This window comes from Pavona decussata, unplaced genomic scaffold (genome assembly GCF_977016875.1).
Source record: "Pavona decussata unplaced genomic scaffold, jaPavDecu1.1 SCAFFOLD_416, whole genome shotgun sequence".
NCBI lineage: Eukaryota > Metazoa > Cnidaria > Anthozoa > Scleractinia > Agariciidae > Pavona > Pavona decussata.
This window is the reverse complement of record NW_028145778.1, coordinates 698,446-726,441: the sequence shown is the minus strand read 5'-3', so window position 1 is coordinate 726,441 and position 27,996 is coordinate 698,446. Positions and strand designations below refer to the sequence as shown.

General features: G+C 37.4%; 1 protein-coding gene across 2 annotated transcripts; it reads right to left on the bottom strand.

The window, feature by feature from the left end:
• On the bottom strand, positions 1 to 27,448 carry LOC146450923 (chromosome transmission fidelity protein 18 homolog). Of its 2 annotated transcripts, XM_085099700.1 has the most exons (24): positions 27,257 to 27,448; positions 26,306 to 26,506; positions 24,999 to 25,309; positions 23,338 to 23,433; positions 22,845 to 22,897; positions 21,989 to 22,139; positions 21,103 to 21,276; positions 20,224 to 20,256; positions 19,245 to 19,342; positions 17,996 to 18,119; positions 17,075 to 17,120; positions 16,384 to 16,465; positions 15,597 to 15,690; positions 13,648 to 13,746; positions 12,354 to 12,678; positions 11,231 to 11,283; positions 9,919 to 10,089; positions 8,151 to 8,300; positions 6,551 to 6,681; positions 4,234 to 4,318; positions 3,788 to 3,846; positions 2,563 to 2,674; positions 2,150 to 2,201; positions 1 to 794 (listed from the first exon to the last, which is right to left on the bottom strand). In XM_085099700.1, exons 1-24 carry the CDS (start codon positions 27,342 to 27,344, stop codon positions 679 to 681), a joined length of 2,904 nt encoding a protein of 967 aa, XP_084955826.1. In that variant the 5' UTR covers positions 27,345 to 27,448; the 3' UTR covers positions 1 to 678. The 2 variants fall into 2 exon arrangements, with proteins under 2 accessions (XP_084955826.1, XP_084955827.1); XM_085099701.1 differs by lacking the exon at positions 26,306 to 26,506.
• Positions 27,449 to 27,996: the final 548 nt, after the last annotated feature.

Below are 27,996 nucleotides of genomic sequence, written 5' to 3'. Positions count from 1 at the left end.
TCAAGGTTGTACAGTCCCATTACTTTATTGCGTATCTTTGATATCCAATCGCGTTGTCACTCTAGTACGGTTCGAGAACTGTGCTTTTTCCGTGAAATTTTCAAGCAATCGCTCCAAGATACACTGGATTAGCCTTATACGGTACGCTAAATGTACGTTCCACAGCCGGAAAAGGTGTTCTGACGTTTCTGCCTTCACCAGCGACAGCATAAACCAAACAAGGGAAGTCAGATTGCGTTTTTCCTGACTGTTCACTGACGAGAGATATATTTTAACCCACCATACATTCAAGCCACAAACATCAAATGATTCACACATCACATTCCTAAAAACAAGTTCAAACCTCTTGGCAAGCGAAAACTAAAATTACATTAATTTTCACTGACTGTGAGGTAAAATTTGCAATTTTCCCTTGCTTGATACAAAACCTGCTTTAATTTTCTCACTTCGAAGTAAATTTGTTTTTACCGGGCAGTTTCTTCCACATTTGGCGAACCTATTTCTACTTTTTAGATCATGATCTTCTCACAATCCAAGGAGTTGTCAACACAATGAAATAATTACTTCGCCCGATCCTATCCGAAGAGTTTCTGGTCAACGTAGGCACGTGTAAAGGCACTGAACACGTCCATCTTGATAGTCCACGAACAATTGCTTGATCGTGTCTTATTTTTCTGGTCAGAGGAATTCCTGCACTTTGATACTCTTCCGTACTGCATTGCTGTATCCTTCATTGAAGCGAAACCAAATAAGACTGGGTTTTGATTGCGGTGACTTGGCGCTTGCACTGTCTTCTGGAATAAATGAAGCAAAATAAAAATTGGCCTGTTTTCTCTTATTGAAATAAAGGCTAATCAAGTTTTCCTGATTTTATGGAGGGTTTTTTTTATCTCCCAAGACCAGAAGTTCATCAATCATGAAAATTATAATTTCACTAAAATTAAGCTCACTTCACTAACAGAGAAAAGACCGATGAGATGCAAGTGATACAAATAGGCCATTTCCGAGTTGATTTGATCCCCATTATAAAAGAAAGGCTTCGTACAAAGGTTTTCATATGAAAATTAGTTTTGTTTGCATGTGAATGAAAACTAATCTTCATAATAAAAACTATACATAAAGCCTCGCTTTTGTAATGAGGTTCAAAGGAACTCGGAAATGACCCATTTCATGCAGATTGCGCTGAAATTTAATTGAAAGAGCATCTGAATTCTCCTCTCACACCCCCCCCCCCCCCTCCACCCTGCACTTTGGTTAGGTTTCCATAACAGTTTATATAATAGACTGAATAAAACTCGTGTTTTGATTGGTCTAGAGGAGTTTGTAATCAAAGTATAAGCGCACAAGTGACGTCATGAACCACAGAATCACCCCTGTTGAACTTCTGAATAAATTAAAATGACAGATTGTTAGCCAATCACAAGCTTACTATCCTTGCATCAGCGAATAAGCGTGCTCTCTTGTCAGACTATAAATGACGTAGTAAAAACCAAATTTGCCCTCTCAATCTACACGCAAGTCATTGGTACGCACATTTTTCGTAAACAAATATTTCTTATTTTGTGCTGGATAATCGGTTTCACAACAATGTATAAAACAAATAAATTCCATTTTGCCATGGGTCTGTACTCTGATAACGCAGCGAAGACGTCAAAACGTGGTAAGAACATCAGTCACGCTACTCGCCTGCGGCTTGTAGCGTACGTCTTTCTTCTTACCACGTTTTGACGTCATCTGTCGGTTATCAAAGTACACACGCATGACCAAATAGAATCTTTTTTTTTATTTAATACTGGTACCCATTTATAGACCAAGGCGGGGTTGTTCGAAAGCCGATTAACCCTAATCCACGATTAAAAGTTAATCGAGGTTTTCATCTCGCTTGTTTAAAGTGGTTTAAAAGGCTTATTTCAAGCTCAAGGTTAAGAAAAGTCTAAGTCAAAACTGGGGGACAAAAATCTTTTGAGAGAATCTTCATTGATAAGTAATTTAACTAGAATCACGTTAATCCAGGATTAGCTTTATCGGGTATTGAACAACTGGGCCCAGGGTAGAGAGACAATGTGGTGTAAGACCAGCCTCAGTTCCTCAATTGAAAGTCTGAGGTGTTAGCCATTATGTCATGCTTTTCCTCAACTGACATGATTACCTGCGGGCCGTGGTTTAGCTTTTACTGGCCTCCCAAAGAAATCCAAAGCAGGCTGAAAAAATAAAAAAATAAAGAAAATAAAAAAAGGAGGCGAGATTAAAAATACAGTAATGACCAATACAATCGTTACTTTCATTTAAAGGAGCGGAATATGTAAACTACATGACAAATAAAGTCATTACTATAAAAACACTTCTCTCCAAAAGTAATTCAGATAAGGTGTTTAGCATCGGGCTTACGGCAAAAGGCAAATCTCTGATTTCCGTTAACGTTTCCTCAAAATAAACTAAGTACGTGTGTATGAAAATCATACAAAATTAATAACTGCCGAGTCAGTCAGTCAGTCAGTCAGTCAGTCAATGATTCGGTTATAATAAAAATTAAACTGAAGTCCTTTTCAGCACATTCATTACCTTTGTTTCTTTTGGTTTTACTTTGCTGGTATCTAAAGATAACACAACTACAGGCTTCTTAGGTTTGGTGTCTTCTGCTTTCTTAGAACCACTGGGAGTAATAACTGTACAACTACAAAAGAAAAAAAAAATTGAAGTCATTAGTACTGAAGCTGTCACAGCAAATGTTAAACTCACTGAAACCAACAACCCTAAGTAGCTATTGTAAGGAACTTGGAAGGAAGGAATGAGGAAAGAACATTTGAAAAAGCACATTTTAGAACTTCTTTTACAGATACAACAGAAAGATCGATAATGTACGTGTACACAATACATAATAAGTGGTATCACAGGAAAGTGCTAGCTCCAGTTGCTCAAAGAGCAAATAACTCCATTTAATAGAGAAATTACTATACAGCAGATATCTATTATTGTTATGTGCCTCGACTTTCACTCAACAAAACGAGCACTGTGATTGATTGATTCTTGGTCACGTGCCCCTGATCAAATACAAATGTATCCCGACCGGGATTCAATTCGCAGTTGTTGCCCTCTCAGTTGTTTGTTTGTTTGTTTTGCCGTGATTATTTGAAGTAATAGATCAAACACGAGGAAGAGTGTTTCCTCCGATTTCCAAACACCGAGAAGTTGGTTGGAAAAACGAGGCGCAGCCGAGTTTTTTGAACCAGCTTCGAGGTGTTTGGAAATAGGAGGAAACACTCTTTCGAATGTTTGATATAGCTTCTCAAATTATTGATAATTCTTGGAGAAATTCGAAGCAAAAGTTCACAAAATTATATGATAATTAAGATCACATTTTTAAACATCCTCCACGGTAGTGATTTCCTTTGTTTTGGCTTGATGAATTATTAATGAGTTTGAGAAGGGAAAGTCTAAATATATAACAAAGCACTTAATGTATAGTCCCTCGGTAAACTAGTTAGTTTTGTTTTCCCTTGAGTACTAATGTTTCAGGACTCTTGGAAAAACAAAACTAACTGTTTCCCTTGGGACCATACATTAAGTGTATAATATCCTTGTTGGGGTTCATTTATCTGCTGCATTCCAACTTAACCATTAGATAAAGTAATCTGCTCTTTGATCAACCAGAGTGTACTAACTTTCCCTTGAATTGCCGGACAATTCAAGGGACTTACTCTACTGAGTGTTTAGTCAGTCAGTTGAATATTTATGCTGACCATTGCCTTGCCAAAAGGAATGAAAAGGAAAACGAGATCTACTTTACCTGCTATCCTCATGAGCTTTCAGAGACTTCTCAGCACGTCTCATTTTCTCCAACTCAATCTGCACCATTAGGACAATGAAATGAATATTTTACCTGCTACATCCCAGTTTTGATTCTTAGCAGTTTAGCATTGGGACAAAAAAAAAAATGAAAAGGCTCAAGGCTTAGCACAGAAAATCCACAGGCATGTCAAAACTAAGGAAGTCTGGAGCAGTCTTGTACTTCCTTGCCCCCAAAAGAATATTGTATACTGATGCCCCTTTTGTATGACACCCAGTACACAAGCAATAGATTCAACAAACTCAGCTATGCCTTACTATTTGCTTATTAGAAACAAGTAGTCATAAATGTTGATAAGAATAAGAAGGGGATTTATTCACAACTAACACAGAAAAGGAAAACAAACTAGGCAAGGAGCCAAAGAGTACTGGCAGCAGTTGTATTACCTCTCTAGATATCAGCTGCTTTGTAGCGTAAGTCAATTGCCTGTGCTGAGGTAGGCCAGAAAATTTTACAGCTTCTTCAATGTTCCTGTATTAAAATAATAAAATAATACTTTTATCATAAGTTTGTGTCAAGTGTACATGATTTCTGTAGTAGGAGGGGGGGGGGGGGGGGGGCGTTGAAGGAAATGAGGCTGAATCCATATAAGCAATAGGAGTAATTCTAACTCCTGATAAGAGCACTCGGATTTTTTTTGTCCGAGTATGCCTGTGTCACTTACTGAATAACTCATCATTCTCATTTATTCACCAGGCTCAAAATATTCCATCACATATATTCCATTTTATTAATTTCTTTCCCAGTATAAACAATCCATTACACAAAACTCTCCCTACTCCTAAGTGTTCAATAAAACAGTTTTAATGGCGTTATCTCCCACGAGTCTCCTGTAGCTCAGTGGTAGAGCATCCGAACTAGTCATCAGAAGGTCTTAGGTTCCACTCCTGATGGCACCACTCAAATTTCCTTTTTTCTGAGTATGCCTGTGTCATTCTTGAATAATACAGTGTACATCATTCTTAAAACTAGACTGTTCACAGTCTCCCTATTTTTCCGTGGGACTCTCGAGACCGGTATGCTTCGATGGAGCTGCCGCCATCTTGGTTTGTAAAAGCGAGCGCGATCTGGGGAGAGTGTCTAAACTACTGAGGGGAGGGGAGCGGAGTTGGGAGGCGGCGGGAAAAATAGGGAGACTGTAACAGCTTCTCACTGTCTCGTGTTCGAGGGGCGTGCCGAGACTTTGCCGCCTCGACTAATTGAATCAAACAAAAAATATACTCCTCAGATATAAACATGTCAAATTGAAAGAAATACGATAGTCCTTGTTACAGTACCGTTTCTGTACCATTTCGAAACAAAGTACAGTTGCGAAATAAAATGAAGTTGCGAAAGTCTTTCGAGTGTAGGCTTGAAAATACAGTACAGTACATCAGCTATTTGCAAAGTGAATTTCAATACAAGTGGAACACATGCAGTGAAGCTAACAGCGAAACCTTCAGATACATGCCGCATTTGTAACATTTATTTTAAAATAGCAGTCGGCGATTTCGGGAAGAAAAACAAGTACATTTCCACAGAAAATTTGTTTAAGATCCCGGAAAGAGCTGGAGTTGCCAGCATTCCTCTAGCCGATCTTTTTAAAGCACATCGATCTTGGAGTTGAAGTGGATCCACAAGATGGGAAATCGTCACGTCGTTGCAAAAGCGCTTGCGAGGAAAGCCACGATCAGCAACGTTTCAAGCGCTTTGTGTGTGTTGTTTCCCCCGAGAGAATTGTTAAAAAAAAAGTCGTCCCTACAGTTCGCCATCTACTTCAAAGCAGTCCAAAGAGACGGAAAACTGCAGTCTGCCGCCTGCCAAACGTCTGCTGATTTTCAACTATCAGACCTCCAAGCCGACGAGACAAACGATAAAAATCAAAACATTCCCCACGATCTTCACTTTACACGCCAGCCGTATCCACTTTTAGAACTGGCGGTGAAAGATACGTCAGTCATGCTGTCAACGCTTCAGAACTTCTATTGTCTAATTGACCAATGAGGTGTTGCCGTTGCTGGTGCAACGGGCCTTTGGAACGCGAGACGGTGAGAAGCTGTTACAGTCCCTCTATTTTTTCGCTTCCCATCCCCCACTATACTAACACCCACTCCTGCTCCCCTCGGTAGTTTAGACACTCTCCCCAGATTGCGCTCGCTTTTACAACCAAGATGGCGGCGGTTCCATCGAAGCGTACCGGTCTCGAGAATCCCACGGAAAAATAGGGAGACTGTGAACAGTCTATCTCAAAACAGTTTTAGTATCACAAATCGCTGTTACCAGCACTGGAAAGAAGCAGAGAGAGAAGTAGCACATGCAACAGGGATTGCAGTTGGAAGTTTTTCTAATGCAGACATTGTAAAAGAGAGACTGCAGCCTGCAACCTGATTACACCCACATTTAGATAAAACAATGCAAATTGCTTTTATGCATATTAGCCTTTAGGGCCCAGTTGTTTGAAAGCCAATTAATGTTAATCCCTAATTAAAAATTAAGTCGTTAAAAATATTTTTGAGGCTTATTTTAAGCTGATGGTAAACAAAAGTCTAAGTCAAAACTAAAGCCCAAAAATCTTTTTGATGAATCTTTATGATTAGTAATTAAACTTGGATCAAAGTTCACATTAACCTAGGATTAGCTTTATTGGGCTTTGAACAGCTGGGCCTACACAACATTCTGCATTCAGTACTTTACAGTAGAACTGCAATAAAATAATGCACTTACGGATCCAAGACATAAGTGTATTGCCCTTCAAAGTTTCTCTCCTGGTGATAGGTTAGATTATACCCAATCATGGTATCAATCAGCTCCACTAGCTGCCGCTTTTCACGGGCTGAAAACAGCTGAGTGTTGACCTACAAAAGACAGCAAAATACTTCATTAACATAATATCTTTGGAATATCCTTAAAAAGTCGGTCACATATAAAATGGCTGTCATGAATACAATAAGCACGCACTTCTCTTACATTTTCTCTTTCACTAAAATATAATGAAATAGTAGTTGAGCACTAGATACCGATAGTTTAAAAAGTGAAAAAACAAAAAAAAAAAAAAAAAACGAAATAATAAAACAAAACTTGTGTTGTGTTAATAGGCCATGGAAGACATGTGTACACTTCAAATCGTAATATATAGTTAACATAAGTGTTCAAATAGTACATAATGTGTACTTCAGGGGGTCAACTAATGTAAACCCTTCACAAGTTGGAAGCAGACCACTGTCAGTCCAGATACAGTGGTTTTAAGATGAAGTTATATGCTTTGAAGGTAAGGAAGAGAAATGGTTCCAGACCCAGCACATTGCCCACAAAGTCTGCTCTTAGAAGAACCTCTATTCTTAACAATTAACCAGTGGCTGCTAGCAGACTGTTTTGAAGACATGACACATAAGTAGCATTTGGGGTAACAGGGAAGCGAGACAAACTACTCATGTGCAATCACTTTATACAAGCTTACAGTATGTTTAAAGGGATATATTATGTAAGAAGGACTAGCTAACCTGAAGGGCCATATGGCATCAACCCTTTCATTTGCACAGTCAAACCTAGACTCACACAATGTATATATAGTTTTAACTTTTAAGTCTCATTCAGGGTGAAAAAACCCTATGATGTTTTATCAATTCAAATGAGAGCCGGCCAGCCGTAAATGTGTACTAATGTATTCTGTTTTTGCTCCATTAATTTTTTAATACTTTTCCATTAGTTTCAGTCCAGAAAGCTTCTTCCATATATGTACTTTTTTATAATATTTACTTCTTAAGTACTTTTTGTAATTAATGTATACTTTATTTACACTACTCTATAAGTTATTTATTTATTTTATTGAGGATTTTATTATATCTCTGTATATAGATACTTGTGCGTTATATAAATTTAAGATAGAAAATGTACTTGTGCGTTATATATGCGTTATACTTGTGCGTTATAAATTTTTAAATAATTATTACTATTATTGTTATTCCCAATGAAGTACCAGACAGAACAAAACCTCTGTGATACAATTGGTAATTTTTCTTACAACTTGTCTCACAATTTTGCTACACTGTTGTAAAACAAGTTGCATGAAATGCTGCATAATCAAACATTCCTGGAAATGAACATGGACCTCACAAAATTTTCATTGCAGCCAGTGTTACAAGAATTAGAGTCAAATTCCACTTCACACAACACTTTTCTGCAATAAAACATTGCGAGACATGTTAATTTCTGGGCATGATCACTATAGGTACTTATTCCTAGCTGTGTTGCAACAAACGTGTGAGACAAGTTGTGAGGAAAACTTCCTAGTGTAACATTGGCTCGAGTCACAGAACAGACATACCGGCCTCAATGTAGGAGTGATGACTTCAAGTATGAAAGGAAGCAGCTCTAGGCAGGCTGTGCGTAAATTAATGTTTTGCCGAATGTGTGGAGCTGACTCATTCTTGATTGCGTTGACAAGGTTCTTGATCTTTGTTTCTTTAAGATGACTCTGCAAAGACACAATATCAAAACAATTTCATTCAAATGGCTGCTTTCTCATGAATGTATTACAGTATAATAATCTTGCTGATGAATAAAATGTTTTTGAATTACTTATGAAGCTACCCCAATTTAGTAATTTTTCACTATGTAGTAGCCATGTAACAGGATTTGGAGAGTACCACAAAAAGGAGAAAACTTAGAGTTTGTATGACTTTAGGGGATGCCCTCTCATAATAATTATTATTGCATCCACTTACAGTTTTGAATCATGTCTGAAAGCTTACAACTTGGTCAATATCCAATTCAACAAGTTTAACTTGGCAAAGCCACCACTACTAATGTGACCTTTCATGTTTTTGTGCAGCTCCAGATGATATCCATACCCATCCTATTAAAGGAGTGCAGCAGGAGGAGGGAAGGGGGAAACTCAGGAAAGTATGAAGCTAAATTGGAACTTCCAGGGAGGGGGGAGGGGGTAAGGGTTCAAATCACAAGCCCTCTGTGTGGAGAGTAAGGATTTTTTCTGGAACATTATATTAGGGGTTCATTGTATTAGTCATATTGTGGAATAAGAATACATACAACAATAATTATTAGTTAAAATCCCTGGTTCTAGGAGCTAATGCAATAGAAAAGATCATGTAACAGCAAAAGTTTACAAAATTATGTCTTCCCAAGTAAATTTTACCTAAAACATGAAATCTGAAGGCTGTACTGATTATTTGTATTCTGGAATTTGGTTAATCAATCTTACCTGATATTTTCAGGGACAGATACAAAAATAGCATTTGCAGTGTACGTTTGTGTTCTGGAAATCTACAACCAGTCACCTTAAGCTTGGTGGTGCCACTGAAATCATTTGAACTGTAGATAAACTCAGCAACAGGACAACATTGAAAGGGGGTGGGGTTGGAGGTATTTTGTGTTGAGTTTTGAAAATCATTCCGACATTTTTGGCCAGGATTGTATGTTTTCTAATAAACTGCATTGAATTTAGAACTTGACGGGTCCAATCCACTGCTTGACAACCAATATCATGTGAGATGGTTTGGTTTGCAGTAGTGTGCTAATCAGACACATCAGAGTAGGTGTTAAAATCCACCTAGAGTTGAACGATGTAGAGATAAGTGTAATGTTTTTGAAAATTCAGGCACAACGAAGTAGAAAAATTATTAAATGATCATTAACTCCAATGAAGTGCTGCTGGATCAATTCTCTATCAAGAAATACAGTCAACTCCCTTTACTGCAGACACCCTTGGGACCACGAGTTAGTGTCCTCAACATCAAGGGTCTGTAACAGCAGGAATTTATTTGAGTCAAATGCCTGTGATCTTTTTTTGCTGAGTATTTAGCTGCTGTCCATGTTATCAGGTACCCATAATAGCAAGGTGTCCACCATGTGATAGTTGACTGTATTAAAGAACTGGCTTGAAATTTGTCCTCAAGAAATTGTAACAAAAGTTATCTTCATAACATCGTCTCTCTTATTTATTTTTTTGGACAAACATTTAGCCTGATTGGCTTGTTATACTACTTGAAAGGAAAGCCTCCAAAAGTACTTTTTTGCTTATTTCCACTAAGCATGTCCCTTAAATATTTATTAGAGACTGTTCAGAAGCGTACCTCATATTGACTACTGGGGTAGCTTAGCTTTGAGTGAGATTGTGTTGCAAAGAACATGTGAAATGCTACGGAAAGGAAAGGACTGTATCCCATAAGGATGTAACTCTGACGCTCTAACACTGCTTGCTCAATGAAGTCTGAGAATTCCAGCCATTCTGTTCCAGAAACCACCTGAAGAGAACAAAACTGATTAATCAGTAACTTCTATGATACTTTGATACTTTGTTATGTGAACTACAATCTTGGAAAAAACTGTTAAGAAAGTTTTTGTCTATCTACAAATTCCACCAATGCAGTGATACAACTGCAACTCAGCCTCTTTCCCTCTGCCACTGAAAATAAGGATGGCTAATTGTCTGGCCTTTAATAAGGGCAACATTGAGTGATGGGAGGGGGAGTCAAGGTCTCCTACTCTCCAGATGGTGTTTTCCTTTTGGAAATTAAAATATATGCACAAAATTCAATTTTTTCACAACTAGTTTTGTCCACGATTGCAGCACAAGGAAATGTTCAGTTTTTAAATGAGATTTATAATATAACTAAGCTCAAGAATGCACTCTGTTTGGCCAATTGAGCATTTATTATTTGCCTAAGGATGCATGCTGAGAAACGTCTTACACAGAGTACTGGCTGCTCACTCAAGCTGTTATGTGGCAACTCAAAAACATTATTCTAGTTTGGAAGCAGAGTTTTTCAACTGTTTGAACAAGTAATTACAGTCCGGTAAAAAACGAAAAAGCTCCTACAATCTACTTGGAGAAAGAAAGCAGTTATGTTTTTTGACCATTTAATTACGTCATTACCACAGCTTAAAACAGACCCTGTTTCTCTGTTTCGATCATGTTATAAATGGCTCAGAGTGGCACTGTTGAGTACATGTATGCATGCACTTGGGAGGTTTACTTAGCACAAAAGAAACTTGAGATGTTCTTGGCCATCACCTTGAGCAACTCTCAAACTTTTGTCCATGCTTAGCAAACTCCTATAGTTGCATGTGGTTCCATAACTCAACAGTGCATGCTGAGCCACTTACCATTAACTGCCTGTTCACAAATTGGGAAAAGATAACTCCAATATCTAAAAGGTTAGATAATGGTATCATTAAACAAAATCAGGGATTTTGTTAAGACTTTGAACAGGTAGGCTTAAACGTTAGTATACCAGGATATAGTTAATTTGGATATGTTCTTTCATGGAAAAAGTCAGACAAGATGTAAAAAGCAGCTGGGCAAAGTCATGTTCACAGACGGTGAATTTGCCTGGTGCCCCGCCCTTAAGGAAACCCCTGGAATAGCACCATCCTCCAACATACCACTTCAAAACTTGGATCTTTGAACTTCACTTGCAGGTAGTTCTCAAACAACCCTGTTAAAAAAAATAGAAAACATAAAATTTTAACCCTGGCACCATTAATTTTGTATGCTTAACAGACAAGGAAAGAGGAGATGCTCACGAATAATGGTGGAAATACAGCAGGAAGGTTTGCAGAGAGAGCACTTCAACAAGTCTGACATTTTTCTTTATCAAAGCATTATTGGCAGGCGTTCATTTAAAACTGTCACAGATGCAAGAACATACATGTATTTGATGGCTGGACCTCAGAGTTAGATCTATAATACATTTTGAAGAATGACCAAAGAGGATACATAATGGTAATTGAACTGAGTGGAGTGCGATTTGGTCTGCAATCATACCCGTGATTTCAAAATCGAATGAGCATGCACTGCGAGTTTGATTTGAAATCACAAGTATAATTTCAGACCAAAATTGCACGGCACAAAGATCAATTACCACTTTATTACACCTATTTTGAATTCACAGTGTTTTATTGTCAATTTTAATATTCTATTTTTGTTACTTCATTTCCAATTTGATGGGCTAAAGAAAGGATGCGATTTAGAGCAAAAAATTGGTGCAATTTGAGAATAAATCGCACTGTTGAGAGCCAATCAGATTGCAAGGATCACCAATGATTTCAAAATGGGTGTATTATAAAGATTAAAACGTTTTGGATATGTTTTGGATATGTGACCAAAAACACGTTTGCATTTCATTGGTGTTCTCATTGGGTAAATAAACGTAATGAATCTTATGAGTGAAGAACTTATTCAATTTTTATTGGTTTTTGCACTCATGAACTTTTCCATGTCGATTTTTCTATTTTGTTTTTCTCTAGTTCATTTCAACATGATTTGGTGGAATAATAATAAAATGGAAAATAAAATGTTAATACTCAATCAGAAGAAAAGTTCATGTTTCCTAGTAAATGTTTGAAATAAGATAGCAATGGCAAAATGCTATGTAAAACATGAGCTTGTTGAAAATTGCAATATTTTGTGGTGAGTATAATTGTAAAATAATCATAGCTATCTTATCTTATAGCTGTGACTTATTCATAATTGTTAAGAACATCTTGTGCCTATAACTGTTAGTACCTTGTGCAACTTTTTCATACTGTCCACTTGACATAGCAGAATAAAGAACAGTGTGAAAACGGCTTGCCATGGCTGACATTCCTCTTTGGTCACTGCTGCTGCCACTATTCCCTTCCATGTTGTCCACTGATAACAACCCTCTGTTGTAAACTGAACTATTCTGGTTTTCACTGTTTGCAATACTTGCAAACCTATGGCGTTTTGGTTTAGGTAACTGAAATATCTCTTGCCAGATGGAGAATAAACTGCGATGAGAGTCCTTCTGACCTATCTCCATTGATTGTACATGTTCTAGCCAAACCCTTCCATGTCGCTTGTGTACAAACTACAAAGATAAAAGAATAGATGTCTCAGTTATTTTTTTGACGCCTTTTAATAACAATAATTCTTACGAAAGTCTCCCCAACTTGCAAGACTGAAGCAATGTTTGCTACCCTACATCCTTCCCTCAACAAAAATATTACTCTCCATTGCAATTTTCTTGAATATTCTCGAGTCATTTTCAGTTCTGTTTTCCTGGGTCTTGTAAGAATCGGAAGCAGGCGAAGCTGGGCAAGGTGTTGCATTGCTATTCCCATAACCCCGCCCCCAATCAGATGATTGATGGAACAGAAAAAGCAAAAATCCCTTCAAAGATTGACGCAGAGCACCATACAATGAATTTGGTTGTAAACCTGTTATGCACAGAACAATTATTATTTCAAAAATGATTCTTGGTGTCACTGATGTACAGTGTACATTGCCATCCCAGGGCAGCTGTTTCAGTTTTCATTGTCCTACCTTATGTTTTGGCAAACCCTAATGTCACCCATGCTTTTGCATAGACTATCTTCTCTCAATTGCACAACAAAGAAGGATTTAAATCCAATTCACCTATGGCATTGGAGGGTTCTGTACAGGTGCTAAAATATATCTGCTTGGAGGATACAGTATTTGCAAATTGATGTTCAGAACTGCTTTTGTGAGGCCAGATGGCCTTTAATACTGAACCTGAATTAAAAGCCTGAGCCTGTCAGATTCCACTAAGACCAGTCATGAACGATTTAAGCCAGCATGGCTCATGGACATGGACTGGAACAGTCATGTGCTGAATGTTACTGTTACATGTACATGTAGATTCAAGTGGCAGGGCATGGTGTAGTGCAAGACGTTTGCCACAGTTATAGCCAGACAGTACAGTTGTCTCTTTGTGCAAAAACGCTCAAGTTGTGAACTAGTTTTGTGATTGATCATGTGTTGCTTTGAGCAGATAACACATACATGTACTACCAGGAAAACACAATTCGTCTCTTACCTGCAGAGTGTTCAAGCATGATCTGATGTCATTATCAGTCTTTTCACATAAAGATGTGAGAGTTGTCATATCTGTGTTTACAGACTCTTGCCTGGATATCTAGTGAAAACAGAAGAGGGTTTACTTAAGCACAGCAACTGATCAAAAGGTAAGCAAATTAAGTTAATTTATTTGGTGATACTGTAACACAAAACCCATCTGCAGTAATGGTCTCAAAGGACTGAAACAGGGATGCCAAAACTAACAAGTTGTACAGAAGGAAACATGATCAAAATGAGACAAAATTAAAATTAATGCAAAACTTCACACCAAACTCTGTAACAATCCTCACGACTACATGTACAGTGTAAACCTTGTGTGGACATAATTATCGTGAAGTACAGACCTAATGTGGCATCAAACATGCCACGTTTTGCCACTGAACATTTCAGAATGTATTAAGCAAACTTTCACACTCATACATGCAGCTGTAAAGCATGCAGAAACAATTTTCTTTTCAGACATGTTTGAGTTTGTTTGAGGACAGTGCCTACTTTAATTTGTTACTGTGCATATGTTCTGCCCATCTTGAGATACAAGGATTTCCGGATCTTGTGTCTTATAGGGGGCCTCGATCGATGGTAACGGTCGATATGTCGGTCGACTCACGGTCGATATCTCGGTCGATAATTGGGGATGACTCGGTCGATGTTGTACCACTATGGCGGTCGTTGTATCGACCGAGGTGGCTGTCGGCCGATATAGATAGCAATACACCGACACTTCACCGATTCTTCATCGATATTTCACCGCTTACCGGCCGATATATCGGTCAATATTCTATCGATATGTTTTTTCGACACTTCGTCCTTATCTCGATCGACGTTCGTGTACACAGCGCACCGCTCTATCGGTCGTCATATCAGTTGATGGCCAATATAATAACGACCGATAGTCGGTCGATAGTCTGTCGTTATCTCATTTTATTGTTCCACTATTGCATCATTTTACCATATTAGGTCTAGAGAACGCGCAAAAATATGCCAGCTTATTACACTGTAGTGTCCCGGTTTAACTGGTTTAAAACAAAGCAAAATCCTTGTTCCTTTTTCGTGTCGACCGAGTATCGGCCGATGCATCGACCGATACTTTACCGATACTTGACCGACGGTTCACCGATATATTGCCGACAGACTGCCGATGCTATCGCGACCGACTGTCGGTCGATCTTTCGACCGAAGGTGATCCAATGATCGGTCGATACGTCACCTATATAGCGGCCGATGCTCGACCGACACTCGCCTGCTACTCGACCAACAATCGACCGATACTCGGTGGATACATCGACTGAGATATCGACCGTGGGTCGACCGACATATCGACCGATACCATCGATCGAGGCCCCCTATAAGACACAAGATCCGGATTTCCTATGGGTGGTGCCTACTAGTACAGGGATATTTCCGTGTGGTTTAAAACTATGCAGAGAAAGCAGAACTTAGGAAGTGCTCTTAGTATCCAAAAAGAAAATTTGGGGTAACAATGCATTTCTCAGGGACAAAAAAGCTTTAATTTGGAAAAAATGCCATACAGTACTTTGTATTTTACTGTTTTTTAGAATAATTGTTGCTTACTTATCTCTAAAAAATGCGTGATTACCCCCAATTTTCTTTTTGGATTCTAATAGCCCTTATATCTGCTCTCCCCGCATTAGTCATAAACCACACAAAAATACTTCTTTATTAGTAGGCATCATCTTTAAGAGATTCATCCCAGCCATTCAACTGGATTGAATATAACATATTTTTTACTAGAAACTATTCATTTGTTACCCAGTAGCATGAAAGTTCCCATTCAATTACGAAGTTTTATTAGGTAATTTTATTTTGTGCACTTATCTGTTTGAAGAAGGTAAAGGAATCTAAACTAACGAAATACATTTAACCAATAACTTTTGGCAACTACTGTACCTCTAAAAGACGAGCAGCCAAGCGAGCGGGAAGAGTTGGTGGGAAGGTCACAAGAAAGGCAACTTGACGTAACTGACGTAAAGCAGGGGCGTACCTACAACAAAACAACACCATGGAAACTATGAACCAAGTACAAGAATAAGAAAACAGGGCCCAGTTGTTCCAAAGCCGATTAATGCTAATCCACGATTAAAAGTTAACCAAGGTTTTCAGCTCGCTTGTCAAAAATGTTTTTAAAATCTAATTTAAAGCCAATGGTAAAGAAAAGTCAAAGTCAAAACTGAAGGACAGAAATCTTTTTAAAAAATCTTTCTTGATTAGTAATTAAACTTGACTCAAAATTCTTGTTAATCCAGGATTAGTTTAACCAGGCTTTGAGCAATTGGGCCCTGATTTGTTATAATTCTTATGTGTGTAATGTAGCTGCCAAGATAATCACCTACAATTCGTAAACCCAGATGAATGTTTAATTCCCAAAAACTACCCTGTATTCACTTGCTCCACACATCACTCACTCCCCCCTCCCTGATCTCCACCCCTTCCACCACAAAAAAATACACATATGTTTTAAACAAGCAGCCTTACATTTAAAACTCCATTTTGTAAATTAAAATGAATAAATCTCCCAAACCAAGTTTACTGGGTCCAGACGTGGGAAAATACATGTAGTCATTACAAATATTGTATTCTTTGATTATTGATGTGGAAACAAAGAAAATAACTCTACCAGCCAATGTCCTGTAGTTAGTAAAAGCTATTTCTCATCTTAAATTCTGTAACAACTTACTGGTCATTACAAATGCAGATGATTGGTCGTGAAAGTGGGCTTGTTTTCTTCTTCTTTTTTGTTTTCTTTGCAGGGGCAGAATCTGAGAACAAGAGAGTTATGTCAGTAAACCTCTGTAAGTACCACAGTTATTCAGTAAGAAAAACCTGGTTGTGTACATTCCACAAAAGTAATGATAATATTTAAAATGTATAATAACAGAAAAGGACAATAGAAAATAACCTATATACGCATCTAATAAGAAGCCCAACATGCCTGTTTCTCTGTTATGTTTTCTCTGTTATTTAGTGCTTCTAATCATAATTATTTTAACGGAGATCTCATTTCCACCAATTATCGCGGTCACAGTTGACTGCACAGAGGTCCTGAAAACCTGTTTGTTTTGGTCTTTAGGGGCACAAATTCCCACAGTCTTCTTAAGTGATAGCATGAGGCATTACTTCAGGGAAACAGGGAAGCTACAAGGTGTGAAACTTAGGGTGACAGTTGGTGGCAAAATCTTAAAATAGCTTTATACTGCCTCCCTGAGCCATCTGTCATCAAGGGTATTCAAATCATAAATTAAAATGTACCTAGACCTAAAATGCCTTGTTAAGCATCAATTAAATTGATAGAGGCCTCAATGCCAGTCCTGGCACTAGATTAGGCCTAATTTGCCAAAAGAGTAAGCCCAGTTCTCATATAGATGTACCTGAATCCTTTTGCTTGATAACTGTCAACAGGACATTTATTGCTGGCTATAGGGAGACACAAGAAGGTAGAAATAAATGTAGTCTTCTTCACACACACATACAGGTAAAGTTAATGGAACATTTTGAGGCACACTTTACATGAACATTAATATATTTTTGACATGAGGAATATACTGTAGGCTACACACTAGACTGTTGGTAGTTGTCTTGCTTCATGTCTGTTTTTACACCAAGAGATATACATGTGTGGGCAATCTGCCTCTAATCCACCTTAAAGTTTAATGGGTTTCTGAAAATTGTCTGGTTAATTTCCTACTGTCCATCAAGGTTTAGAATGAGTACCAGCAAGTTGTCTTACAAAAAGCGATGATTTAACAATCTTTGTGTGTTAAGGGCTAAGTATTAGTCAAACCTTTTTTACCCTTTCTCCATTACACTTTTTTACAGTATTTTGGTTGTGGAGATGAATAAGGAAAAAGTTGAGTAACAATGTTGTGGGAATGCATGCCAAATAGGTCAGGAAAGCAGCAAGCAAGTTATAGGTTTATGAAAAACAAGGACAGTTTGATTTTCAAAAACATTTTTTGACAGCTCTTCTGTCATCTTCAGTTTTAATCATAAAGTACAAGTTGAATTTATAATGAGTACATAGAAATCCCAATGAGAGAAAACTGAAACAGAATAATAATATTAAAGAATGTGTGACAGTGTGTGGCTATAAAGAGAGTTTTAAATTTACATGGTAAAATTATTGGTTTAAAGTAGGTAGTTTTCAAGGGAACAACCTACTTATATAAAACAATCACTTGATAATGATGCTGGCCAGGATGAAAGTATTGGAACATTTACAATTTTGCTTTTCAATGTGAAAACAATAAGTTCAAAATAATTATTATGAACTCATGTAATGACTAACTTACAGCTGGTGCTCCATCTATTTCATCAATAACTAAACAGTTTGGCCTTTCATTGTATCCTAGGACAGACTTCATTTGAGTTGATGCTTCAAGAGTGTTTCTGAACACTTCCTGTGATCGATCATCACTAAAGGAAACGAAGGAATATTATTAGCCTTGCATAATGCCTTAAAAGGACCACTTTTTCCTGATTATGTGTATATATGAACCAGATTAAAATTGATCCCGGTTGTTTACTTTTATGTACAAATTAAACTTAACAACCCAGACAATCCTGTCACTTTCAAGTTAGTTCACATTAAGTGCCACACTGCTCGATTGCTGTCAAGCTTATCCGTATTGAGCGTGTTGCTGAGTTTTGCGTTCATATAATTTTATTCATTTATTTATTTTTCTTTGGTGCATCCTTTTATTTGTGTTTTATCATCTTGTAGGATCCTGAAATTGGAGAAGTGTCTCTGTGGCAAGTCCCTGTCAACTTTCTGTTGATTTGCAATGGCGAATCTTTTAAAATTAATAAATAAATAGTGGCCATGTGTCTCACAGCTTAATGTTTAACACAGGAAATCTGCAGTTCAAGCAAAAGCACAACAATTTTGAAATTTTTTCAAATTGTTTTGGCCAAAATGTTAATTAATGTCAATTACACCACGACTTTCAATAATAATTTTATTGATAATCAATTGAAATATTTATTATGCAGATTCGCTAAAACAATTCTAAAACACATTGAATATAAATATATGAAACATTATTTTGAACTGCGGGGCGGAAGATCAAATAGAAGAAAGATCCTCGCAGTTAGTATGTAACTGAAGCAGTTGCGAAAAGAAAGCTTGAAAAAAATACAGGCTTGAATGGGATTCAAACCCATGACCTCTGCAATGCCGGTGCAGTGCTCTACCAAATGAGCTATCAAGCCAACTGGGAGCTGGTCATATTGTGAGTTTGCAAAAAACCATTGTTGCGCTGAAGTATCTGAACTTCTTCTATGGACAAATGTTAGTGGTATGGTATGGCTAACTGATCACTTAAGGTTACCCTATACCTTCAGAGGTGTCTCGCATTTAAGCGATGTAGCGCGTTCAGTTTAAACTGTAGATACCTAAACCCCTATATCAAATTAAAGCTCTTAAAAGTTACAAATAAGCTATGAACTGCTCTTTTATTATTTTAATCCTTAAACTCTCAGGTGACAGATTATGTAACCGAGGCTTAAATTTATAGTATATTCATAGGCAAAACCAGGCACCTTGCATTCATCTCCACCACATTGTATCCAGCATGTCGAGCAATCACATGAGCCAAGGTTGTTTTACCAAGACCTGGAGGACCACACAGCAGTGCAACCTGAGGAAACAATACTGTAAGTGACAACCCGTTGCCGTAATTACTACATTACTTTCTCACCCAACACAACTGTACATTACTGTACTCATTACTATTCTTCTGTACCCTTATCCCTCTCAGGTAGAAGCAACCTTTTGTAAGGATAATTCCTAGTTGTGCTCAGCTGCACAGTGGAGAAATTTGATTCCATGTTAGTAGAAAAAGCAAAATAATTAAAACTTCTCACACTCAGATTAATTTTTTTGTGTTAAAATGAAGACAGTAAGTAAAGGAACTGATCTCTCAAAAGAAAAGCAGGGGCCACTGTACATTTGAGAGTTAAATCGATGCAAGTTTATGCACCCCACACCAATGCTATATTTGTCTACATTTCTGCCTCGGGGTGTGAGCTGCTGTATGATGTGGTGTGACATTGCAATGAATATTGCATGTCCAAAAAGGAAATGACAGCATACAGACTTCAACTGATGTATAGAACTTACAGGGACAATTCTCTATACATGCAAGTTATTATAACTGAATTTGCCCAAATTTAATGAGCCTATTAGTGATGGTCAACCAGAAACAAATTAAAAAAAGAACGAATAAAGGGGCAGAGAGTATTACATGTAGACACCCCTGAGATTTGAGCTCTGGCCTTGCTATACTGTATGCGACCATCTTCTTCATATCTCTCATTTAAGACAATAGAATGATTGAAAATCTGGCAAAACCAATGCGATGTCGTAAGAAAATATTGATCCAGCTGTCATGACTGATGTAGGGTATCAGGCATGTTTACAGTTGAAAATAAGCCACTCCATAATATTATATAATAATTATTAATATAATATTATAATTTATATAATAATTAATATTAATTAATAATTACTATTACAAACCTTACGGACAGGACGACCAGTTACATCAAGTTCCTGGAAATCAGACAATATACCCTTATCAAAAGTGGTCTTATATAAGATCAATTTTGTCCAATGACTGAAATTTAACTACGATGTACAATGTGACATCTTCTGCTGTGTCAAATTAAAGCAAGATACTAACAGGGAAAAATGTGATTTTTTAAATTTCTAATGATATACTTCAGGCAATCAAAAGTATAGTACACTGCTTTCTTCTTCATTTCCAGAGTCATGTCTAAACTAGATGTTGTGTAGGCAGAGGACAACCAACTATCAATTCTTCACTAAGTGCCTTACTTATTTAAATTACGTGTATTATTTCTAGCAACAGCTTTAATGTAAAATAATCATTGCTAATTTGCATGTATTTGTTTTTTCTAAAAAAATAAAAAAAAAAAGGTTAATAAATTATAATTTATTACATGCAGTCTCTAGCAAATAGGTGGGGAACAGGAATATAGCCATAAAGTAAGAATCAAAATTAGTTACAACGTTCAGTAAACAATGTGGATCAAAGAAAAGTTGAATGTGCAGTAAGACCAAACCAAGGTTATCACTCTAACCAAACATAGCACAAGCAGACAACACAATAAACTTAAACAGAATCCCAAGCGCATGCCCAATCGTACGTGAATGTGTTCAATCAAGTGATGATTGGTATTGGTCATAACCTCCACTTCTCCAAGTACGAAGTAAAATTAGTTTAAACCAATCAAGGGGCATAATAATTATTAAGCATATACTGTATAACCAAAGCAAACCTAGAAGTATGTTAATTTAATACTCAAATGAAAACTGCTCTTTTGACTATTACTACAATAATTCAGTTTAGATCAAAGTACATTAGATGAAACTTACATTCCAGTCAGCTTCATCTTGGACTCCTTTTCCCTGTTTCTTGAAGTTCTTTTCTGAGTTTGACTTTTGCTTTTTATTTTTCTCAAGTGCTGGTTTTGATTTCTTGACTTGTCCTCTACCAAAAACAGTTTTGTCCCAGAGCTTCAACCACTTTAATAGAGTACGGTTTATAGCCTAGCAAAAATGTAATCGCATAAAGACATTAGTATTACCGGTATTACAGACTGTACAAATTATGCATTTACATTTTTAAAGTAAGTTGAAGATCAGATGCAATTGTTTTGTTTTATTGTTTTGCCTTTGCATGTAACAAGTTTGCACGTTTAATCTTAGAAACACAAAGGCAGAGATGACTGTTTGTTCAGATGTAATGAAAGGTAATGGAAGAGGGTGTCAGATGGTGGACTCCACCCATTTGGATGCGATGATTAGGAGTGAATTCCATTTGTTGATTCCAATATGGTTACTAGTAGACAGAAAGATCCCAGACAGAGATTATGGAATTTCACCCGCAGAAAATTGTTGCCCTGAAAGTGGGGTACTTGTGATGCTTTGTACACTTACAAATGTACAAAGTTAAGGCTTCGACTGTATCCCTGCTTGCAGTATCTTTTGACTTACAGTGAAAATATTAAATTTTAGAAGCAGAGTATTTCAAGAGTTTTCTTGGGTTCATATCTTGCACGAGAGATGAGATATTGAAAAGAAGATGGAAGAACTGCCATTTCTGATATTGCACTGAGTATACTACATGTGTAAGCAGGAAGGGATTTTGTGTACATTATGGCGCTCTACCAATATTATACACAGTACCACGGGCGTACTTCTCTGTAAAGAGCAAAACCTTCTTGTAACTAACACACAAATATGTCATAGCTCTACTCACATCATCACTAAGTAGTTCAGTAAAGTATTTTGGTGTATATTTTTCAACCCACAGGCCATGCTGAGGAACCTTCTCCTCCTCCTCTTTGTTTATTTCAGTCTCCATTGCCAATGGCTGAAGTTCCTCAACATCTGAGGTATCACTGAGCATTCTAATTAAAAAAAAAATTATTGGTCGTCTGTAAATAAATACCCACCCCATGGAATGTCATCGGAAATTACTAGGAGCAGAGGGGTCTAAAAGGCAAAATTTTAGAAGTAAAGTATGATGCTAAACTGGCATTTCTGGGAGGGGGGGGGGGTGCAAAACAAAAAACCTTACATGGGGGGAGTATGGATATTTTCTCGAACTGCACAACGGCAAATTGCAGCTAGCCCTCACACCTATCACACCTAATGGGGGTATTGATTAGGACTAGAAGGCACTGTAGGCATGTTTATATATCAGTAGCACAGTGATCTGTTGTTAAGGTCTGTAAAATATGATATGCAATTCTGTACCAGCCAGTGCCAATGGTACGACATTGTGTACAATGAGAAGAACTCTACCTTGTTCAAATGTCATGTTTCATGAAAGTACAGTCCCTCAAAGTTCAACTGTTATTATTTTAGATAAATATACTGAAATTATGTTTTAACTGGGTGCTGCTGTGGATCGAGATGTGATTCAGCTGGGCCATGTTTCTTTTGTTGACTGCTTGGAAGTATCAAGCATTAACTGTGGAATTAGTGCTACTTTAAGCTCTCACATACTGTAACTTCCTAATTTGCAATTACAGATAACATTACTGGGATTTCCAAAGTACATTTTTTTATCAGCAATATACAGGAGGCTTAATTTCCAGATACAGCTTTACCTATGTAAAGATGCTGTCACTCTTTCTGATTCTTCTATTGCCCTTCTCCTTCTCTAATAAAGCAAATGCAATTAGAAAAAATTTAATTTAATTTAATTATTACACATTTATGTTCCTGTTGAACACATTATATGTACAGTGTATTTATCCTGGGTCATGGGTTTGATGATATCATATCAGTCAACAAATTCTACTACATGTAGGACTAATTTGTAAATAACTGTAACACTAAAAAAAACTTATTATAACAAGTAAAAGTAACTGGATGGTACATGTAAGTGAATGGATTTAGCCTTGAATAAGCTGGATCCACAACAAAAGAGGTGAATCAAAAACTAAAGAAATGAACTCTGAGAAACCAGTAATCTTCAGTGTGATTGGCTACAGAGGCTAGTTACCAGATAACATCCCTGCCTACAGGTGCAAGTTAGGCAGCTGAAATTATGTGGTACAAAGTTCTATAATTTTATGCAATCATATAGTTGATGCATACCTCCTCCTGAACATGTTCATGCAGCACAGAAAATGGCACAGACAGCAGCTGAAGGGAGTTCCCTGGGCCCCTTCTGAATAACTTCTTGTTTATTCCCTAGGGAGAGGAAACAATTGATTTACTAGAAATCAATGGTTAGAACCAGCAAACTACTAGGAGCCCTGGTACACCCTTGAATAAGATACCCTTCGAGGGTTAACCCTCTTCCCAGCACTTTGCTACACTTGCATGTACATTTCCACATCAATTCAGCCGTAACTACATTTGAAAAGTACTGTGCAAAAAAGGCCTTACAGTAATCCTTGAATAAGCACCAACCCTCAGATAAGCACCTCTTCCTATGACCAAAATATGAAATAAGCACCACCCTCCCTTCCCCCTCTGTTTTTGTTTGGGTGAGTACTGGGACAACAAATGTGGAGTACAACTATAGTCGTTGTGTTGGTCGTGTTCATCACTCATTATTTTGGAAAATCATCAGTAATCAAAACTAAAAGTGAACTGGACTGAACTACATTACAATACAAGAAACCAGTGCCATTTTAATTATTTTATCTAAGTTGCAGCTTAAAATTTCTCATCCATTTAATGTGGATGAAGTGTGCTGATATTAGAACTATAATGAACATAATATTATATACATGTATATTATTTAACACAGAGGTTACTGTCTAGATGTCAATGTTTACGTGCAATGTTATTAACATTGCAAAAATGAATGTCCATCTGCTCATGATTTACAAAAAATAAATAAGCATCCCCCTTCCCCAACTATGTCCTAAATTTGAAATTAGTGCCCAGTGTGCTTATTTGAGAATTTAATGTAAGTGACTTTCCATACCAAAAAATAATAATAATAAAAAAAATCAGTTGCCAAGCCCAACTAATTTTGAAATATACCAAATTCCTTACAATAATAAGCTCCCACTCTAAAGAAAAGTTATCCTTGAAAAGAAGCCCCCTGGCCTTTTAATTATCAATTTTTAACACATTAAGAAGCAACAAAATAATGCTCAAGACATAATCTTGATCTAGCTTATAACTAACTAATAGAACACTGTGCTTAAGTTCTTAAGCAAGGATAACATTAAAGTTTTGCAACGCTTTTCCCTTCTAAACTCACTGGCATAGCAAAAAATAATCCTTGGAGCTTGCCACCCACTAAATTATTAAAATCAATTTCTTTATAATCTACTCAAGTTATATACATTTTTATTTTTTGTTCATTTATTAATACGCTTTTTCCAAGTTGATTAAACCTCATTATGAAAGCGAGGCTAAGTGCAAAGTTTTTGTCATGAAATTTAATTTTCATTCATATACAAACAAAACTAATTCTAATATAAAAAGCTTTGCACTTAACCTTGCTTTCATAATGAGGTTCAAAGCAACTCAGAAAAGGCCTATTCACACGCTTCACAGCTACAAGTAATGGGAAAGAAGCTTCACATAGCGAGCCTGATGAAATAACAATGAACTTGCATAATAGAGGGTGTTTTTACATGACTTGTGGTGAAATTTTTCAAACAAGTCAAACTTCTATGCTTGTTTAAAGTCAAGGTTTATCTGGTACAAAGAAAATTACATAAAAATCAAACCAGTTTTTAAAAAATTTAATTAACACTACCACATAGACGATCAGTCAGAATTTCTGAATTCACCTTTGATTGTGCTGCCAATGTTTCATCATCTCTGTCACCTTTGATTGACAGATAAAGCCTCTGTCCATCCATTCTTGTTATGGAGACAGACTCGCAGCTCATTGGAGGCCTCCGAAACACCTTCCGCCTCTCTGGCTTTGTTAAAGGTGACTCATTATGCTTTCTGTCGATGTTGGCAAAATTTTGAGTCTGCAAAGGACTTGACTGTAGCTGTCTCAATGGACTTCTTACGTTTCCAAGGGGTTCATGGTTTTTTTCATCAACTTTGGAGCTTTTCCCAGGACTAAGGCGAGCCTTCTTTTTACAAGGAGCTGCAAGATTTTGTCCAAATTACAGTGATGTAAGGAGGTCATACCTGTGTCAATTATTATGACTATAATGAATCAACATGGTAACGGTTGGTCTTAATTGACTGAAACATCAGTGTAAAAACTGATTTGAAAGCTGTAAATCAAAACAGAGGTTAAACCATACATTTTCCAAATTTACCTCCCCCCCCCCATCCCCAGAACATGGTTTGTTGCTCACTAGACTTGTCTTTTGCAAGTGTATGCTTTGAAGCATACTGTGAATGGCAAAAGTTATATAGATGTAGATGTGTGGGAGGGGGTACTCTGGTACTAATAAAAAATTACACAAGGGCAAAGGATTTTTTGGTTTGGATTCTAAAATTTCTCTTATTGTTTGGCGTTAAGGTTTTGTCCACTTTTTTCTGGGAAGCAATGGCCAATGTATACTTTGAACAAGTTAACAGCCTAATAAGCCACTTCTGAGTTGCTCTGACCTCATTATGAAAGTGAGTGCAAAGTTTTTATTATGAAAATTAGTTTTCGTTCATATACAAACAAAACTAATTTTCCTATGAAAAGCTTTGTAGAGTTTAGCCTTGCTTTCATGAGTTTCACAGCAACTCGAAAGTGGCGTCCAGTTTGGGGCTATCTTTCCTTGTATTGGTCAGTGAATTTACATACAGCATTAAACTGTTCATGTATATTTTAAGGCCAATTTAGACAGTACAACTTTTGCGTACAACTGTCACATGCGATTTCTAGAGCGACCACTGCTCGCATCATGCAAAAAATCACACACAACTCTTGTCATTCAATATTGCCTATGCCTACGATTCATAAAAAAAGTCGTTGCTTTAAAATCCTACGACTTTTTTTATGATGTACACGACAGTCGTAAGCGAGTTGTAGGTTTGATTTACACAAACGAATTTGTGTTGTAGACCTGTCATAACCTTGTCGCATGACCGTGTAAATCGCCCTTTACATGTACAGTGTATTGATCTATAAACTACCAACCTGGCATTGATTTAAGTTCATAAACATCCTCTTCTTCATCATCAGAAAGGGGTAAGAACATTTCTTCACAGTCTCGTTTCTTTGACTGGATTTGTCTTGTGACATGATTATTATTTGTTAAAGCACTTTTCACCACCACCACATTTTCTCCAACAATCTCATTGTGAAAATTCAAGCTCTTCTTTGACGGAGGCGCACACTCTGTTTATTAAAAATAAAAAGCACATACATCTTTAATTGGGCTAATTAACAATAAGATTATGAGCTCGAGATTTCTATCACATGATAGCTGATGAGGGTGCAGCCTGAATCATTTATCATGCGTAGAAATCGAGAGCAAATGATCTAATTGTTTTAGTATATATCTACAAGTCATTCAAAACTAAACAAGTAAATTACCTATATCCTCATCGCAGACACTTCGAAAACGCGAGGAAGCGGCCGCCATTTTGTTGAAAACTGCCTCTCATCTCTTATCTATCACCGAATACATGGCAAGTAGCATAACCAATCAGCAAACGGCATTCGTGATAGAACACTAGTAGATTTATACTTATTGACGGTTCAGTAGTACACTAATCTGGCAAATGAACAAATGTACAGTGCACTTACCAAGCAGATAAATTATACCAAGGCAAGTTAGGTTAGGAAGCAAAAATCATTATTAAAATGCTGGAAAATCACATCTGCCATAACAAGGGGGTTCAAATCAGCAAATATAGGTAATAGAAGACTACATATAAGCAATCTGGTACCACAATGAGGATAGCACCAGCCAAATTGCCTTTTTCCTCTAGGCAGAACACGCCAACATTTAGCGAGCAGGTTTTATCTAAGTTCCCTACTAGACGAGGTCTCTGACGGCGAGAAGGGAGAGAGAGTCTCTCTCCTTCTCGCCATCAGAGCTCTGCTAGCAGGGAATACCCAAGCCGAGACCAAGCTGATTCTCACCTTCTTCCTCCAAATCATCAAGCATGTCCAGTTCATCTGCGTAGCGTGATTCAAAGTCATCTTGTTCGGGAATATCCCAGTCTTCCATTTCGAGAAACTGGTCCACAAAAGCACAGAAAAAATCGAAATGAAAATCGCAATTTACTCCGCCATATTGTGATGAAGACTCCCGCCAAAGTCAAGCCTCAGTCACGTGACGGCTCCTTCAAGAGCAACCTCGTTCCCAGGGCCGTGGCTAACCCCGCGGATGGCCCTGGGAACGAGGTTGCTTCAAGAGAGAGGGCACTGAGAGCAAGATATTTTAAACCCGGGCGACGTTTCTGAAACGTTTCTGCCTTCTTCGTGTTCAGGATAAAAACTATACCGTTCTTTTTACCCTGAACGGTCCTGAAGAAGGCAGCATTGCCGAAACGTCGGTTTAAAATATCTTACAGCGTTAGTCGCCAGGAGAGACTCTGGGGACATCGAATTTTATTACCGCAGGATTTCTGCGGTAAAACAATGGAAACCCTTACGAAACAAGAATCAAAAAATTTGAATTTTTTTTATGTCCCCAGTCCCCCAGAGTCTCTCCTGGCGGCCACTAGCTGACCAAAAAGCCTGAGGACTCTGGGTAAGAGATTGGGAAAACCCTGACTCGTCCCCAGTCGTCTTTCTTGTTAGGAAACGCAGAGCGCGAAGAGTGACGGGAAGGAAGAAAGCGAAGATCGTTTGCATGTCGCCATCCATACATGGCGGCC

What these genes read in the sequence shown, in the direction of transcription:
- LOC146450923 (XM_085099700.1), bottom strand. Translation starts at nt 27,344, where the DNA reads ATGGAAGACTGGGATATTCCCGAACAAGATGACTTTGAATCACGCTAC. An exon ending in GTGGTGGAGATGAATGCAAG is followed by an intron (nt 18,120 to 19,244) that starts GTGCCTGGTTTT and finishes CGTTTCCTTTAG; the next exon opens with TGATGATCGATCACAGGAAG. An exon ending in TACACTTATGTCTTGGATCC is followed by an intron (nt 4,319 to 6,550) that starts GTAAGTGCATTA and finishes ATTTTAATACAG; the next exon opens with GAACATTGAAGAAGCTGTAA.